The sequence below is a fragment of the Coptis chinensis genome, chromosome 4 (genome assembly GCF_015680905.1).
Source record: "Coptis chinensis isolate HL-2020 chromosome 4, ASM1568090v1, whole genome shotgun sequence".
NCBI lineage: Eukaryota > Viridiplantae > Streptophyta > Magnoliopsida > Ranunculales > Ranunculaceae > Coptis > Coptis chinensis.
The window spans coordinates 42,327,943-42,346,702 of NC_141459.1; the positions used below are offsets into that span (position 1 = coordinate 42,327,943).

General features: G+C 39.0%; 2 protein-coding genes across 4 annotated transcripts; both read left to right on the forward strand.

The window, feature by feature from the left end:
* Nucleotides 1-2,959: 2,959 nt before the first annotated feature.
* LOC147503548 (E3 ubiquitin-protein ligase APD1-like) lies at nucleotides 2,960-4,322 on the forward strand. Of its 3 annotated transcripts, XM_086603975.1 has the most exons (3): nucleotides 2,960-3,116; nucleotides 3,222-3,300; nucleotides 3,412-4,322. In XM_086603975.1, the coding sequence occupies exon 3, from the start codon at nucleotides 3,469-3,471 to the stop codon at nucleotides 4,030-4,032; it is 564 nt and encodes a 187-aa protein (XP_086460101.1). In that variant the 5' UTR covers nucleotides 2,960-3,116; nucleotides 3,222-3,300; nucleotides 3,412-3,468; the 3' UTR covers nucleotides 4,033-4,322. The 3 variants fall into 3 exon arrangements, with proteins under 3 accessions (XP_086460101.1, XP_086460099.1, XP_086460100.1); XM_086603973.1 differs by having other exon boundaries at nucleotides 3,222-4,322; XM_086603974.1 differs by having other exon boundaries at nucleotides 2,962-3,116; nucleotides 3,228-4,322.
* Nucleotides 4,323-10,333: 6,011 nt separating this feature from the next.
* LOC147503549 (uncharacterized) lies at nucleotides 10,334-11,398 on the forward strand. The gene is made up of 2 exons (XM_086604889.1): nucleotides 10,334-10,530; nucleotides 10,645-11,398. The coding sequence occupies exons 1-2, from the start codon at nucleotides 10,334-10,336 to the stop codon at nucleotides 11,396-11,398; spliced, it is 951 nt and encodes a 316-aa protein (XP_086461015.1).
* Nucleotides 11,399-18,760: the final 7,362 nt, after the last annotated feature.

An 18,760-nucleotide genomic window follows, 5' to 3' on the forward strand; every position in this document is an offset into this window, starting at 1 on the left:
AACGGCCCACTTTACAGAGCAGGTATTCCGCTCACACCTAGAGGGGGTGTAATTACCCACAACCAACAACGGCCAACGCCTCCATTCCTCCTTACTCACCCCCACAATCACAGCAGACTTCCCCCTTACGACCTGCAAACTAAAATTTAGTGCAGACGATCTCTTCACATAGAAATCCTCCAACACATCTCCTAAGTGGATGTTATAACCCCTCTCATTCAACAAATCCAACACATGGAAGACCCTCCAACTATTTCCAACGAACTGACGAGGGGCTTTTCCACAAAAATTCAAAACCTCAACGATAAGACAGGAAAATGACAACCTCATCCCAGCCTGCAACTGCCCATAACAAACCACAACTCCCCCATCTTGGGGAACATAGTCACTATTATACAATCTCTTCTCTCCACTCAGGTCGTACATGGCCAGGTCAGCATTTACCCAACCAAACTCCTCCTTCATATCAGCATAAAGCGACCTAGGCCCCAACTCCTCAGCCATCGTCTCCACTGAAGAAGACGATGAAGCCCCAACTCCACTATGAACTCTAGCCTCATCATCTCCATCACTTAGCGTTCTCTCTCTCCGCTGATCTATCTCCACTTCCCCACTCAAACTATCACTGGTCATAGACATTATGAAATAAAAAAAAAAAAAAAAAAAAAAAACAAAGATCAAGTTTTTCAAAGAAACGCACCTGGAAACCAAAAGGACGAGATAGGTTGGTTTGTTTTTTCCATTTTTTCTCTCTACTTTTTCTTTGCGTGAATTGGTAGAATGAAGAACTGAAAGGCCTTTCCCACACGAAAACCCTTTGGTTGTGCAAACCTCGAGAAAAACAAACTTTTTCGTATTCCCACAAATGCAATGATAGCTCGCCCACAAACCGCCGCGATTTTGGGCCCACAAATCCAGCCTAACAGTTCCCGCACATTTTTCAAAAGCCAATTAAACCAACCAACTATCCGACACGTGTTTTAAAATTTTATTTTACCATTTTTTTTTCACACCACAGTTGTCCAAAAAACAGATAAAATAAAGGGGGTTGTGTAAGTATCCTCCGTTCTGCACTACAGTACACGTGTCCACACACCAGATCGTACCAATCCATCAGCTCGTACCTATCCATCAGAGCGTACTAACGATCCAAACCCAAGTCATCCCCAGCATCAGTTACAGCCATTTATGGAAGCAAATCAACTAGCGCAATCTTGGAGCTCAGTCAACGCAACAATCAAGGAAGCATTTACTTTGTAACATCAGAGTAATGGCGAATCATCAAGATAGCACACAAGGTGGATCTACACTTCATAACAGCCTGGAGCGAATAAGAAAAGTCAACTCAAACATCTATAAGTAGAGAGAGATGAACTACGTAAGGCTTGATTCAAATTTACTCTAAGAAATTTGATACGTAGGCAACTCTTAACCCAAGAAGAAGAGTGCAGCCATCCCCTATCAAACAGAATATCAGATCATTGTCCCCTAAACACCAAACATCTACAGTTACTTTGTCATCAATACTCTCGACCAAAACATACGTAGAGAGTTACTTCCTCATTGTCCTGCCACGTTTCGAGCTGCTTGATTCTTGAAAACAAGTCAGGCTTAATTGTCGTACTGTTCCTCAATATCATCTTATTCTTGCATAGTTGCATTTTCGAATCATGATCACGAGAAAATCGACCCAAGAAGGAAGGAGTTTTCGTTGAGATTGAACTCGAGGGTTCTGAAAACTTATTCCAACGCTACGAAGGCCCAAGTGCCCAACAAACTCATCACTCATCACTCATACTATTCTTGGGCTTTGACTTAAGTTCTTTGCATGAGCCTCTAAGTTTCAGAAATTTGGGCTTTCTCCAGCAGAAGCACCACTGTGTTGCCATTGTCTATCCAGCTAAAACACCCTTTCTATAATCGTAATATAAGACGTTTTCGTTATGCCTAGTTACAAACCGATCCTCATCAAATTAGATTAGCTAGATCAGCCAATGTGACCTGAATTCAAAGGGCGAGATGCGTTGAGTTTTTACTTTTTTTACTTTTTAAATGATATATATATATATATATATATATATATATATTTTTTTTTTTTTTTTTTTCGATAACATAAACGTTTAAAATTGATCCAGTCAACACAGTCACACTATAAAATTTTGGATTGAAAAAAAAAACCGCACAAATAATAGCGATATAAACTATTCTTTAGAAAAAGGTCAGATGGTTTGGGAATCATTTTGATCTGTTTATGCTTATCACGACTGTATAAAATTGGCAACGAATATGATGGACGATGATATACAAACTAACAAACATGTAAGACTGTAATCACTGTATGATGATGATAATCTTACTTTATTAGATCTAAATCCAATAATGACGATTTACTGGTCCCAAATTTCTAAAGCAAAACTATAGTACATTCATGGAGCCCACTCTGGTCACGCCTGTCAATCATTCCTCATTAAAAGCACATGTTTCCAACCTGTTAACAAATTTTCCCAAAAAACTCCAACAAAACTACCAATCGCCTTATCAATAAGTACAAATATTCCAATGCAAACTTGAGGCTAAATACGGTAACAAATGTTTCGCCTAAATTGGCGCCAAATAGTCAAATACCAATTGGCAGAGCTTTAGTTTTGCGGGCCCATCTTCGTTGGCCTTTTGACTTTGGGCTTACTGTATACCCTGCTTCGGATGCAACTTAATAGATTGATTACTCATTTGTAGTTTCTACTCATAGACTAATTGTTCCTTAATTAAAGATGCATATTTCCATTGGGGAATTGAGATCAACGGTGAATATTCCAGATGCAATATACACATGCATACATTAGCGTACCAGCTCATAATTAAACGATATCATCTAGAATATTAAAAAGTAAACAAATAGGATTTATGTCCGAATTTAATCGAGAAGAATACTGTTTAAACAGTTAAAAGACAACACATTTTAGTTATTTTTTCCTCAACAAACCTTCAAAACCTCCCTTCTTTCTCTTTCTTTCTATCTCCAATTCTCCATCAACAAGATCAAGTAGCTAGCTGTTCGTTAGTTTGTTAATCATCTTTACTACGCAATCTAATACATCACCTCATTTCTTAATATCGTAAGATATACATTGGGTCTCTTTCAAGCTTTAGATTATAACTCTACTTTAATGTACGTTTACTTTGTTTCTTAATGCTCGTTTTCTTTCTTTGTGTATTTAAAGGTACAGAGGTGAAGTTTCTATATATACTTCAAGAAACTCACGAGATTCTTCTTGTTGCACGTACATACCCATTAATCCTGTATGTTAAATGCATGCCCACTTCATTTTTATTGATATTTGATCATTTTTTGAGGTTTGGGTATTAGTCTAAATGGGAGAAATAGTTGAAATATCTGATTTGGGTGTGCAGGAAATAACAGTGGGGAGAGAAAGAAAGTTGGTGGAATTCTTGAGAGAAGGAGAAGAAATGGAGGGTGTAGATCATAGAGGAAAAAAATGGAAAAGTTTTAAACAAAGATTAGGATTAAAGAAGATGAGTTGTTGTGGAGCCAGTTGGAGTTTTAGAGCAACTTCAAATATGGTTGAAAGAGAAGAAGAACAAGAACAAGAATTGACAACAACAAATGCGGGTCAGAATCAAGTAGGTAATCTTATGGATTTTGATCCGGATCCAGATTGTGTGGGCCATATTCCGACAACTGGTATGAACTTAGCAACGGCATTAGCAGCTGAAAGAGAATTTAGAGCAGCCCAAGAATGGGAAGGCGGAAGTGTAGGACCTACTAGTGCAAGTCCGAAAAGAGTGTCATTGATTAGATTGCTTGAAGAAACTGATGGTGATGATGAAGAGAAAGAGAAAGGAGTAGGGAATGAATCAATATGTTGTGTGTGTATGGGAAGAAAGAAAGGTGCAGCTTTCATTCCATGTGGGCACACGTTTTGTAGAGTGTGTTCGAGGGAAATTTGGTTGAATCGAGGTTCTTGTCCCCTTTGTAATCGTTCTGTTCTTGAGATTCTTGATATCTTTTAATTGAGTTCGTCTACCCCACGATATCCTCATAGCTTGAGATTCTTGATATCTTTTAATTGAGTTCGTCTACTCAGGATATCTTATAAGGACGAGATCCAATATCGTTGGATGTGTAATCTAAGGGTATGAGAATGTGAATTTTCGGACCATTAGATCACACATCCAACGGTCTCGAAACCCTCATCTATATAAAGATATTCTGGTGATAGCTCAGGCCTTTTAATTCACACACTTCGTGAATGTAAATTTTACATTGATTTGATTAATATCAATTTATTAATTGGTTGTTACATGCTAATTGGAATCTCTTTAGCAGGATTTTTTTTGTTTTTAGTTTTGGTGAATAGTGCTTTTAAAGTTCATTAGTGTTGTGTTGGGCTGTTGGCATCTATAATCTATTTTTTTAGGTCAGCATGCCCAACAGTTTTCATGTTTCATGTAAACATGGATCTGACCTTCAGAAAATGTTGGCATTTTGCGGACCTGGGATTCTGAATTTTCTAGATTTGTATATGTAAAGTTTTAGCGGACTGAAACTGAACGAAAGGTGGCACTTAGTATGAACTAGCCATGCAGCCCGACCTATGGCCGGGCCTATTATTCTTAAACCCATCATGTCTGGGCTTATATTTAAGGGAAGCACTTGGAAGTTTAACATATCCATATCCAATAAGTAATCCATATCCATATTTATTAACTAATACATATCCATATCCATATCCAATAACTAATACATATCAATTAACTAATCCAATGTTTTTTAGAATTTGTTTTTTTTTATCCCATGCGTACATTTTGAAATAATGAAATAATGCGTAGCTTTGTTTTTTGTTTTAGCATAACACATGAAAGGACAATTTTAATTTATATTAAATTAGAGAGCAGGCCAAATTCAGGGTTAGTTTGGTAAGAAGGCAAATAATTATTTTTCAAATATGGACTATTTTAAAAACTTTGCTGATGTGGCTCACTATGAGCATCTTGGGAGAAACGGATATTAATATAGGTAGGATTGGGCTGGGCGGAGCTGAACTGAGGTTGACAAATGACCTCATCAATTCTAACTCGGCAGACTGCCTTTGTTTCGAATGGTAAAAAAATCATGCAAAGTGAAATATGTATGGTTCCTTATAGCATCTTTAATGGTAAGACCTGGAAAACACCAAATATTTTCACCAAACAAACACCAACCCAAATAAACACCAAACATCTTTAGCCCATACATCAAAAATTCGACATCAAATCCCACTACTTTGGATACACCGCACGAAAAAACTCACGCTGCGTTTTGAACACCGCGCCATATAAGCCCAAACCCATGCGGTGTTCGATACACTACGTACTAGCATCTTATAATCTACCAAAACCGCGCGTCTTTCCTCATTTCTCACTTTCTTCTCTAGAATTAAACTCCTCTCCTTAGCAAAAAAAAATTATATATATATAACCGTTCTTAATTAGACGGACGACCGTTTACGGACGTTACTTAAAAACCGAAATTTCAAAATATAATCTCATGAAGGGTTTTGAAGCTGGATCCTCAAAACTCTCTCACTCACTCTCTCTCTCCTATTATCTCTCCAAACATAAACATAGAGTGACGTGTCTCCCTCTCTGTACTCTCTCCCTCTCATGGGGTTCTTCTTTTCTCTATTTCTCATCCTAAAATTCCGATTAAAAACGAGGTTGCAAATTCGCGTGTGAAGAATGGTAGAGAGATTGAAGAAAAACAAAAAGAAAGTCATGTGGAGAAGGAGAAAAACATAAGATTGTTTCAGAATTTATCTCCTAGTTTTTTGTTGCTTTCGACGATTACTGCAGATTCATATAAGTTATCCCCAAAGAATGCTCCATCTGCAAATGAAGTAACCTCAAAAACTGTTTCTTACAACCATTTTGTCTTTAGGTTTGACTTCCAAGATTGGAAGGTATAGTTATTTCATGTAATTAATTTCGTTATTGTTTAATACTATGCAAGACTTGATATTTTTCTATTTACAGTTAATGAAGGATTCTGTTGTAGTTGGAGAGGAGCTAATGCCTCATAATTGTATTGTTTCTGATGGTATAAATTGTAGAAGGGTTTATTTATTTTTTGGGGGGTAAAGAGAAGTCCTTGATTGAGTTTGGCATTAAACTGGATGGTGTTAGATATCTTATATATGTATTATCTGGTTGGTCTTTGTTAGTAGCTCATGTAACTGGGATGTGTTTTTTTTTAGTCTTAGAAAAGAAAATGGAAGCAGTAAGGCAGTCCGTCAGATTTTGGACTCTTAGCTAGCTACTGGCCGCCAAAGGAATAATTTGTGTAGCATGGGCTCTGTGGAATGCTTTGCGTGAGTGAAAATTGCAAGTGGTGCAAAGTTACTCTATAGTGATCTTGCTAATGACATCATGTGATTGAGAAGTGGAGATGTTCATCAGGTTGTAACTTGATGGGATGAATTGATTGCATTGAGCTGGGCAGAGCTATACGCTCTTACTTGCAGCATGTAGGTGGATTCAACAATGAATATATTGAGAAGATGATGTCTTCTCAAACCTGTGTCCAAGGGATATAAGACTCAAATTTGAGATTCAACGAAATACCCAGATGCGTCTTCACCTGTGTTTGCTAGACTGGGGTGCATGAGAAGTGTTATGGAAGTTGGATTGGAATAGCTATTAACTTGGTTAGTTCATGCTAAATCCATGGTCTGTCATGGTTGAAATGTGATACTTTCCTAGGTAGAAATGAATAATTGAACAGAAACTTTCATGGCGTTGGTATTCTTATAATCGTACTGTTATTTATTCTTAATGTGTTAAATGGCATATGTTTTCTTCTGCTGAGTTGGGACGGTGTGTGTCTTGTGCTTGTTCTGCAGTTTGTTTGCAGAAAGTATAACCAATGGACCTGTGAAGTCATTATCAAATTTGAATGTGCTTGAATCTTTGTTAGCATGTCCATGTAATTTGCAAGATCTATTACTATCTGATGTAGTATGCTTAAACAACAACCACCACCCCCAAACTCCCCTCTTTTTCAACATTTATAGTAATGTAGTTTCATACAGTGCCTTAATTGTTTTCCAATTGTTTAATGATGCCGCAGAAGGGTTTTGAATGTCTCACCCATGTGTCTGAAAATTGCAATGTCTTCTAGCCGACTAAACTCTTTATCTTGTCATCTAAATCAGGTGGATCTATCATCTCTGTTAGTCATCATCCTTGGAGAGTCCAGGTGTAAATGTGGGATTATTATCTATTTTGTTCTCTCATTCTCTACATTAATAAATACCAGAAACCAACATAATACATTGTTGAGTTATCTGATCATTCCTGAATGTGAACATGCATTTCTCCGAACTAGATTTGGTTATTGGACGCATGAACTAATGTAACTTGACCAAATGCAATTGTGACTTTGAGACTTCATGCAAGATTGCAGTATCAGTATGTGTACTAAGAGAGTCAAAGATCCGAATACAGATTACGAGAACAAAAGAAGTAATTATTATTATTATTTATTGCACTTAGTAGTTGTTATTGTAGAAAGCGAGGATTGCACCTTTGAATCATCCCCTTTCTTCTTCAATGCGAGTACCTAGATATGTGTCTCTTATCAAGTTTAATTCCTTGCTGACATCTTCCATTCGTTCTGATGGTGTTTCTAGTGAACATAAAACCCCGACTATAATTATGTTAGTCAGGCACTCCATAAGTCTAGCTCTTCTCCCACTCTGATTTTTTGTGCTATTAGTCTCATTTGTTGTTTGATCTTCTTCGGACAGAAGCATTGGATGCACAATCTGCATAACTTGATCTGGCAAGACGTTGCTAGCATAATTATGAATGCTTAAGATACTCATTTGTTGTGGTTCATCCATTGAAAAGCAATCTCTGTTCTAGCTGTAGCCTTGTATGTGGGACTGTTGCCACCGCTTCTATCGATGGTGAAGTAACTGTCTTGTGCAAAATAGCAGAAGGTGATGAAAGTGATGTTGCTTGGGGACTAGTATCCCTTTTCCCTTCTCCACATGACTTTCTTTTTGTTTCTTTTCAATCTCTCCACTATTCTTCACACACGAATTTGCAACCTCGTTTTTAATCCGAATTTTAGGATGAGAAATAGAGAAAAGTGAACCACATAAGAATGAGAAGGAGAGAGTATAGAGGGGAGACAGGGGTCACTCTATGTTTATGTTTGGAGAGAGAATAGGAGAGAGGGAGCGAGTGAGAGAGTTTTGAGAAAACCCTTCGCAAGATTATATTTCGAAATTTCGGTTTTTAAATAAAGTCCGTAAATGGACGTCCGTCTAGGAGCGGGATATATATATAGGTTTTTTTTAGCGATTGTACGTCGGATTTTTTTTCTTTCTTTATCACGTGAGACTATTACTTTTTGTTAAGTCCGTTTACGGAATATATATATAAGCGGACGTCCGTAAACGGACTTAACAAAAAGTAATAGTCTCACGTGATAAAGAAAGAAAAAAAATCCGACGTACAATCGCTAAAAAAAACCCACGCCAAAAAGGGAAATAAAAAGAATTACCTTTTACAATCCTACTTTTTCTCTCTTCTTCTTCTACGTATGCTCTCTCTTTTCCTATTATTTTGTCTCTCGCTATCTCTGGTTCTGTCTTGTCTCTCCTGTCTCTCTCTATTAAAAAAAAACGATATTGCAAGCTCATTTTTAGGAAAAAAACCAAAACATATACAACACATGAATTATTGTGTTGAACATGGTGGTTTTGCGCCAATTTTATTTATTCCCAACAAAAACAATTCGCATCGCAGCTTGGGAATAGACGATGATCATCGGCCTTCTGTGGCTTCGTTGAGTTCTTCTATCGGGAGACTCTCCTAGCAGAAGCCTCGTGGAGGGCCTAATAGCAAGGCAGCATAGGCAGGAAGAGGCCTCGTTGCGAGCCTGAAGACTCTTTCATCTTTTACGGGTCGATCGGAAATCAGATTAGAAACCTGCCGCTATAAAGTTAAAAACTTTTCTCAATCCATTCCAAATGGTGCAGGAGAGACTTGCTGGTCGGGGTGTTCGAGGATCGTGGTTTCTGCATGTAGGCGAGCAGCTAAAGCAAAAAACGTGAGCGCCCCTTTCCGCTTCTTCTTTCTACTTATTTTTCAAAGGGAAATAGGTAAATCCATATCAGAAGGAACAGCGGATACGCTAGCTAGAAACATAAGACTTGGGCTATATGAAGGAGGAACTTTAGTTCAGAATCCTCCATGGGAATCTTTGAACATCCAATAATCCAAAACCAAAAAGTTATAATATAATCTAGATATTGGAAAGATCAATATGTAATTCGTTGTTAAGAAAAAGGTTCATCAAGTTAGGTGTCTAAATTCTAACCCCAACTAAAGATTGATTCGGTGATACTGCTTATGAAATAGTGCTGATTGAATGAACTTCTCTCCAAGTGCAACACTACAAATAGAACTAAATATCTTTTAAAAGCTAAGTAGTGTTTCCCCTTATTCTCCACCAATATCCTCTGAATGGCACTTGGTGCACTACTGTACCCACCAAAATTATCCATATACACAGTACAAGACAAAGTAAACCCTGTTCAACAAGCTTTGTTTGTTTCAAGTTTTGAAATTTTCATTTTATATCTTATTTGGTTGTTACACCTCTGAGGCTCTCAAGCTTCAATCGACAGCAACAGAAGTCAGAGCAGTCCTAGTTTCCTGGTTAAAAAAGATGGAGATGACTATAGATTTAAAGGGACTAGGATAGAGAGTGGCGACAATGGGGAGAGAGAAAAGAGGGCAGAGAGAAAGTCACGAAGGGTGAGAAAATATTGTGTGTTTTTTTGTGCGAATGGGATTTTGTTTGTTTCACACACGTGAGTTCTTATTTATGATGAGAATCCGTAAACGGGTGGTCCGTTAGAGAGTTGGGCTATATATATATGGAAGCAAATCAACTAGCGCAATCCTGGAGCTCAGTCAATGCAACAATCAAGGAGACATTTACTTTGTAATATCGGAGTAATGGTGAATCATCAAGATAGCACACAGGGTGGATCTACACTTCATAATGGCCTGGAGCAAATAAGGAAAGTCAGCTCAAACATCTATAAGTAGAGAGAGATGAACTACGTAAGGCTTTATTCAAGTTTAGCCCAAGAAACTTGATACGTAGGCAACTCTTATCCCAAGAAGAGTGCAGCCATTCCCTATCAAACAGATCATCAGGTCATTATCCCCTAAACACCAAACCTCTGCATTGGCGCCGTCTGTTGGTTCGTTTTCTTAAGAAAAGAACACACACTCTTTTCTCAAGTCCACAAAGATGGTCAGAAAAACCACCATGGACCACTCACTTCAGATGTTAGTAGATCAGATGAAGACGCTCCAGGAGGCCTTCATCACGTTACAACAAGAAAACCAAACAATGCGCGAGCAAGCTACCTCCAACGCCAACAACGGCACTCCAGACGCAGTGGAAAACAACGCCGTCACAGCCTTCACCACCACCACCAATCAAAGGTTAGAAGACTTCGCACAAAGGTTGGAGAAGTTGAACGACAAGACAAGAGCGATCCAGATCGCTCAAAAGATACTCTAGACGTACAAGGTGTCACCATTCACAACTGAAATCAGGGACAAACAACCTCTTTCAGAGTTCATCCAACCAAAGTTCCCGTTGTACGATGGTAGCTCGTGTCCAGGCCAACACGTAGCTCTTTTTAGCCAGACTCTCACACTCTACAGCACTCTAGAGTACGACTACCTAAAGTGCAAGCTCTTTCCAGCCAGCCTGAAGGATGGAGCTTTAGAATGGTTTTACGCACTCACTCCTGAGTCAATCAGCAACTTCGACATGCTAGCTGATATGTTCGCAGTAGAGTTCATCCATAACAGAAAGAATCATGCCAACCTGGACTCCTTGTTTCAACTAAAGCAAGCACATGGTGAGACGATCCGCGTTCTCCTGGATGACTCCAACCTAGCAAGATCCCTGATGGGCAACAAGCCAGAACGCTTAGACGACCTGTATCACAGAATTGACAAGTACATCAAGTACGAAGAATGGTTGGCCCAGTGCAAGGGCAAAGAAGTTCTCGCAGTAAGCAACAAGCGAAAACCCAAAGAAAACAATCACTACTCAAGCAGCAACAACAACAACAACAACAACAACAAGGGCTACAACTCCCACAAGCCCTCTTACACAAAAAGGGAATTCTTCAACTTCTCCAGGACGCCGAGCCAGATCCTAAAGAAGATATATACAGCACCATACTTCAAACCCAACATCAATAAGGTGATCACCATACCAGAACGTCCATATTTCCATTTTCACAAGCTCCACCACCATGACACCAATGAATGTTGGAACCTCAAGCATTACCTCTAAGACTTAGTCGCAGAGGGCAAATTGAAAGAGTTCCTGCCAAAAAGCAACCTCAGGCATAAGCTGGATGCCAAACGCCACAGAAGTAGGAACCGCAGCCATGAACGACCTACCAACAACAAAAGCAGGAGCAGAACAGTCTGACGATCTAAATCTCTAGGTCGGTCGAGGCACAACAGGAGACAACACTCCTCCAACCACGACGAGAAAAAGGTAATCAACATGATTACACACACCTCAAATGACGAAACCTCAGGTCGGGAAAAATGATAACGGGTAGGCGCGCTACAAGAAATCTACCACCTCTCCCACAAACCTGAAGTCATCACTCCTACCAGCTCTCAGTCAACGATCTCCATAGCATTCACGGAGGACGATCTAGACAAGGTGTTCCTAACCCACAATGATGTCCTGGTAGTGCACGACAAATCAATCCAGGTAGCTCTTGCGACATACTTTTCTATCAAACATACAAGGACATGCACCTGCGAGACTCGGTGATGATAGAATCAAATGCACCGCTCTATGGGTTCAACGGAGATCGCACAGATGCCATTGGAGACGTTATCCTACCAGTATCCATAGGAGAAAACAAGGACATATTCAAAACTTTAACACGCTTCAGTGTAATCGATGTCAAGTCGTCCTACACTGCCATTCTAGGACGCCGATAGATTCACAAGATCCAAGCAATTCCATCAACCCTACACCAGGTCTTGTGATTCCCCAGACCCCGAGGCATCATGAAGCTCAGAAGCAACCAACTAGAAGCTCACCGATGCAATCACGTCAGCAGAACATCCACACCCAAGCCTCAGGTCATCGAAGGCAAAGACGTCACAAAGAAGCAAGATCCTCAAGCTTCCAACCTTCCACCAGCAGCAGCAAACAAGCTCAAAGGGAAACAAACACAAATAGAAACAGGAGAAAAAGTCAATCTGGGCACAAATGATGACCCAAAGTTTGTCTATGTAGGGGCTGATTTAGATCCCAATCTCAAGGAATAACTTGTCAAATTTTTATCTCTCAATAAAAATGTTTTTGGTTGGTCTTATATCGATATGCCAGGAATTGACCCTCAGGTCGCTTGCCACAAATTGAATGTCAATCCAAATGTAAAGCCTGATATATGCTTCTTTACTACTACTTAGAGGTTAGAACTCTCTAAATTGATGCAAAAGCAACTCAAGGTCCTTACTCACGATCTTCGATTTCGTAGAGTTGGAATAAGGATTCGAACCAACCTAAAGTCTAGGACAACTACAAATTGGTTGTTACAATAAAGGGAACTAAGGAGTAAGGTTATAATACTAATACTAGGTTTTCTTTCCTACACAACATTAAGAAAAACATTAAAGTTTGAATCATGCACTTAATACAAAAGACAATTTACTAAAGAAAGAAAAGTGGAGAGCTAATCCTCCTCATGTGATACTAACATTTAGTTGTTGATTTGAAAAGTTTATTTATTCTTCCTAGACTCATAGACAAGCCCCTAATGGAAGAAAACTTGATCCCTAGCATGTATGGTTCACTTAAGAGCTCATACATACATGCTAGCAAGTGGAACCAAGCAATGACTTATCTCTAAGCTCATTGCTTTGATTCCTAACTAGACTCTACACCAACTATCATTTTGGGATAGGATGTAGAGTTAGTTGTTCTTCCTAAAAACCTACCAAACCAACAACAATTGTTTTTCCCTCACATGAGTTGGATTAACTCCCCAAAAGGGAAGTTAGCTCATGATCCTTGAGACAAGGAATTTAAACTAGAGAAACAAAGAAAGAGAGAAAAAGGAAGAAGATAAACAATCAAACTCACTTCTATTTATTTTCTAGAAGAAAATAAGTGTTTCCTCCATTAAAACTATTACAAGCTTTCTAATAAAAACTAAAAACTAACTTATGATTTTCTTCACTAAGGAACTAAAATAATGCCATGTAAGGAAAATAAGTCAAGGGAGTAAATGGAGTGTCCCCCACCCTTGTCTAATTTCTTCTCCATTTGAGAGAAATCTCATTTCCTCCCACGTGAATCATCAAACCACATTAATTTATTTTTATCCACCACATTAAAACAAAGTGACACCTTGCCTTTTTTTTTCACTATTAACACCTAATCTAATTTATTACATGCAAGGTGTCAACTTTGCACTAATAATTTGTTATTTTTGTCTTGACATGCTCCATGATTGATGACTCATCCAATCTTGTAGCCCCAAGATAGTGGGTCCATAATGCGATCCGATGGCGGTCCGGTATTTTAGGCAGTTTTACAACTTCCCGCCTATGCGTAGAGTTCATCGCCCTGATTGTCTGAGCAGCTCTCTTGTCGTATTCGGAGTCCTGGTTCGAGAGGTAGGAGCTTTGGAAGTTTGATGCTTCTGTGTGGATTTGGGAGAATTCATATATACGTTCCTCGTGCTTTATGCAGGGTTTAACCAATATTTCCATGTTTATGCAAATACCGCAAAAGTATGAAAACATATTTATTTCATGATTATTAAACACATAATTAACCAAATTTATATGTCTCAATGGGGTTTCATAATACACTTTTGGGTGCTTATCACACTACCCCAAAAAATGACACTTTGCTTGTCCTCAAGCAAATAAGAGACACTAAAATAGATAAGTGGCCAAAATGTGTAGTCCTAAACTAATTCTCGTTACAGAGTGTGGTTGCATTGACCATATGCAACAAGGCCTTAAACCACTAGGAATTCCCTAGTAGGCGAGTTATAGCCTGCGGAGAGTTTTCCAGAAAAGATACTCACAAACTTCATTTATACTACAACGACTTCGATACGTAAACTCGTTTCCTAAATTAATCTCGGATATCCATACATCTCCTTAGCGGGGAACGAGGATTGATTTCTTTGAAACTCAAGTTAATATGTATTCAATAATTAAAACATCTACATATGATTATTCATGCGGTGAACTTTTCATTGAAATATACTAGCGAGGGTTGTTTTCGGATCCCTTGGAGAGCTGCATACCTAAATGGGTTCTTACGGGTATGTGTCGAAACACAATTCCACTCAAAATTTTACCACTCAGGTTTTGTTAACTCCAGTGTGCAGTAGGCACACGTTTCCTCACATCTCAATGACAGTCAGAGGAGTCGATGTCGATCAATCACATCTACTACTTATTATCACACCACCCTACTGATAAGCACCCAAAACTGTAATATTAAACCCCGAGAGACATAGCATTTTGGTCGATTATGTGTTTAATAATCATGTAATAATTATATTTTCGTACTTTTGCAGGATTCCGCAATTAAAATAAATATAGTGATAAAACATGCATCGAAGTATGGGAATAATTGAAGTTTCCCACTCGACCCCCGTGAAGCCCAACAAAGCCTGACTAAAGCCGAAGTTTCCAAAAGAATAGAACCAGTGCGGAACGGGTCCACATATAAAGAAGCAGCAAACTTCCGAAGCTCAAATCGGATAAATCTAGATGTCGACGTTGGCTAGTGAAGTCGCCAAATCTGAATACTGGGGAATATTTGGAATTCCCACTCAATTTCCGTGAAGCCCAACAAAGCCTGACTAGAGCCGAAATTTCCAAAAGAACAAAACCAGTGCAGAACGGGCCCACATATAAAGAAGCAGGAAACTTCCAAAGCTCAAATCGGATAAATCTAGATGCCGACGCGTTGGCTAGTGAAGCTGCCATAGCAACCCGGCTAATTTAACTCTGCGAAAGGACAAAAGTCGTGAAAATGCCAAAATCGGCGCTACCACTAGACACACTCTGCGGGCCCAGAAGGCATGATGAGTCAGCATAGGCAGGTGGCAAAGGATGGTTTCAAATTGATACCACCTGGCAAGAGAGAAGACACGTACCAATTCAAACCAGGTGGTTTGAATTGATATAAGCTAAAAACAAAACCTTAAATCAGCAAAAGGACAAAAATTAAAACAGTTAAAAACAAAGTTTTGTTTCGAACCATTCAATTAGCATAAAAACAAAATCTAAAACATTCACGGATCACCCTGTATCAGCCTATATATATGAAGGGGGTCATTCATTATTACCCCTTCTCAGATATTAATGCTTTAGCTACGCCCTAGTTAGATTTTCTTCTTCAGTACTTACATTTTGCCATTTCCATTTCAAAGGCTTAAATAATCGTAAGTTATTTTTACCTTAATAACTTGATCATTTCTTTTCTAGTTTAATTCTTGTCCTGCATTTATTTACTTAATGTATACAACAAGTTTTATTATTCCTTCTATGACCATGAGCTAATCCCCCCCCCCCCTCAGGGGGAGGGTTATGCTGCTCGTGTGAAAATCTAGATTGACTCGTTAATATTCTAGAATCACTACTTAGGAATTAGGCATAGAATTGACATCCGGTCCCAAAATGACTGAGACTGTACAAAGTTAGGATCGCCGATGCTCCAGGTCTCGTAGCGACTCTGCAGTGTCGGGCGACTCTCCAATTCGTCCAGCTGATGTGAAATCGAGCCAGGAGCTGAAATAATATACCAGAGATGTGGTATTATTAAAACTCCTTATGCTAGTGAAATGCGACCTAGAGATGTGGGCATGCACTAGGGATCAATACTCGACGTCGTCTCCGAAAACGAGACGAAGTAGAGATGTAGTGACGTGGAAATATAAACTGTTAAAAAATGATTCTCGCATGAGTATGACTAACTCTCTCCCTATTTCTCTATTTTTGTTTACCTACATCTATTCGCCGTAGTAATTTACATTATTTGCATTACCGTTATTTTAATTAAACCAACTAAAAAGAAACCTAAAAATCCTACTCACCAAAAGTTGTAATTCCAGTTGTGAACCTATCCGAGCCCTAAGGTTTGGACGATCCCTTACTCGACCTATCCTACCAAACCCACGTGAGTAAGGTAACTTGACTAAAACGTACGACTATAAGGACGTTGGACTTTGGACTTCGGACTTAGACTGTGGACCTCGGACTTTGGACTGTGGACCTCGGACTTAAGAAAATAAGTAACTGAAAACCAATAAACGTTCGAGAATAAATACGTGTGAAAACCAAATGGCGCCGCTGCACGCCGAAGGACTCTGGACTTAACGTAATAACTGGAATACACCCATAAAAACCCCCTCCCCTACCTCCTCATCTTTTTAAGGACAATACTAACTTTTTTCCGTAACTTTTTCTACTAACAAATATCTGTGAACCAAGTTGTTTATTTTCATTAGCACAGTCTAAGTACTCCGTAGGAATTTGAAATCTTGAGCAGACAAAGAGTCTCGGACGAGACTGAATTAGTAGCACGCCGAGACTAACCACGGAGTATCAACACTCCGGTTTTCAGGTCTGAGCCACTTTCCTTTTCGATTACTCTTTTGGGCTCTTTGGTCCTGTTTTTGCTAGTAAGCATACGCTCGGGAGTAGTCGATCGCTATACGAGGAATCGCGAGACGCCAGGTTTCAAACTCTTAAACTCCTCAAACTTTGTCGAGGATATTATTTGCTATAACCTGTTTTACCTCGTATATTTGTATGTTGGCATGAGAACTCCGTGCATGTAAAGGTGGTTCATCATTACATATTCACGTAACACAATTAATATGATTGAATATATTTTGATATATGCGAAGCGTCAAACCCACCGCTTAGAATATTTTTGTATGTGTATGTTACATCAATTCACGCATTACGGTATTCAATTGCATGAGTTCGTTCTCGACATCCCCCTAGCTCACGTATAACTTACACATAGTTGCACGTATAAGTAATATAGATTTGCATGGGTAGACTTTTTGCGTAAACTAGTATATGTTAGTTAGTTTCTATTTTGGCATCTATCGTTTTTAATTGCATATTTTGTAATCACGTCTCCATAATACACTAATTACGTAAATTAAAATAAAATAAAATAAAATAAAAATAAATAAAAATAAAAAATTCATCTAAATCATCTTAATAACACCCCGCATAATACACCATCATAAATTATCATCATATTCCATCAGTGCCTAGGAAACTTGAAAAAAATTGAGGTTGCCTAATTAAGGAACGCGTCCGGCACTAACAACCTCCCTCAATTCTCTCGGTGACACGGCTCTTCGGAATATTCACACGTTATCCTAGCTTCCCCGCCGAAGTTAGCAACAGCTCGAAAACGTTCTTCAACTCCCTCCTTCCTAACTTCTAAAACCTCGGTCATTATTAGATTTCCTTATGAGCACTAAATTAAATTTTATATTTGTATGAGACTACGGTCTGGTAAACATAAGGAATTAGAACTTACATATCATCGTCGAAAATACAAGAAACAACTGTTTATGTTATCTCCTAGGCATAGTTCCTCTTCCGTAAATCAACCTCATCAAACATCTCCGTTTCCATTATCTCCTTTAATTATGGCTGAAGAAAATCTCACAGTCGAGAAACCCCTTTCGGATTTCTATACTGCCTTACAGGAAGGACCTACTTCCTGCATTAAACTCGATGCGATTGTAGGTGATTTTCGTATTCCGCCAAACATTTTCAGTTTGTTACCTGTTTACCATGGTTTAGACCATGAAAAACCATACAATCATCTTCGTCGGATGCAACAAGTAGTCACCACTTTCCGCCATCCGACCGTTACCAACGAACAAGTCTTGCTTAAGTTGTTTCCCTTCACCTTAGCTAATAAAGCTTCAGTTTGGCTCGCCGGACAAGCGCCGCAATCCATTGACACATGGGCCAAACTTGTTCAAGCATTCATGATAAAGTTCTATACTCAGAAGAAAACTACAGAAATGCTTCAAAAGATTCAATTCTTTTCGCCCAAAGACCCCGGGAATCCTTTTCGAAGCGTGGAGCAGATTTATCGATCTACTTCTCTAATGTCCCCATCATCAACTCGACACCATTTGTATTAGTCCGTTCATTCTTTAATGGGTCTCCGACCATCAAAAGGAAACATTAGATATCATGAACGGCGGTTGTTTCATGGACAAGGTATTTATTGAAGCATACACTTTTCTTGAGAAACAGCGGGCCTCGGCATCCATTGGGGAAACACTGATTCTTTTAGATCTTCTAAAGACACTCCTACCAAAGTTACGTCTATGTTCGAGGTCAAACCCGATCCGGAATTAAAAACTCTAATCGAGTCCCTAAACAAAAAGGTTGATGCTCTTTCTGTACAAGTAATGAACAAAAACCCAAACAGGTCATGGCTGCCAACGCTTCCCCATGCCCTCTTTGTCTAAGTCCTGAGCACGCCGATTCTTATTGTCCTTTGGTATACGAGTGCCCTCCCCAACCTTCTGAAGAGGCTTGTGCTTTCAACATCCCTAATGCACCTTGGCGCACAACATCCGAATTTAGCTTTGGGCACCCTCGTCCAACA

What these genes read in the sequence shown, in the direction of transcription:
- LOC147503548 (XM_086603973.1), top strand. Translation starts at nt 3,373, where the DNA reads ATGGGAGAAATAGTTGAAATATCTGATTTGGGTGTGCAGGAAATAACA.
- LOC147503549 (XM_086604889.1), top strand. Translation starts at nt 10,334, where the DNA reads ATGGTCAGAAAAACCACCATGGACCACTCACTTCAGATGTTAGTAGAT. An exon ending in ACCACCACCACCAATCAAAG is followed by an intron (nt 10,531 to 10,644) that starts GTTAGAAGACTT and finishes AACTGAAATCAG; the next exon opens with GGACAAACAACCTCTTTCAG.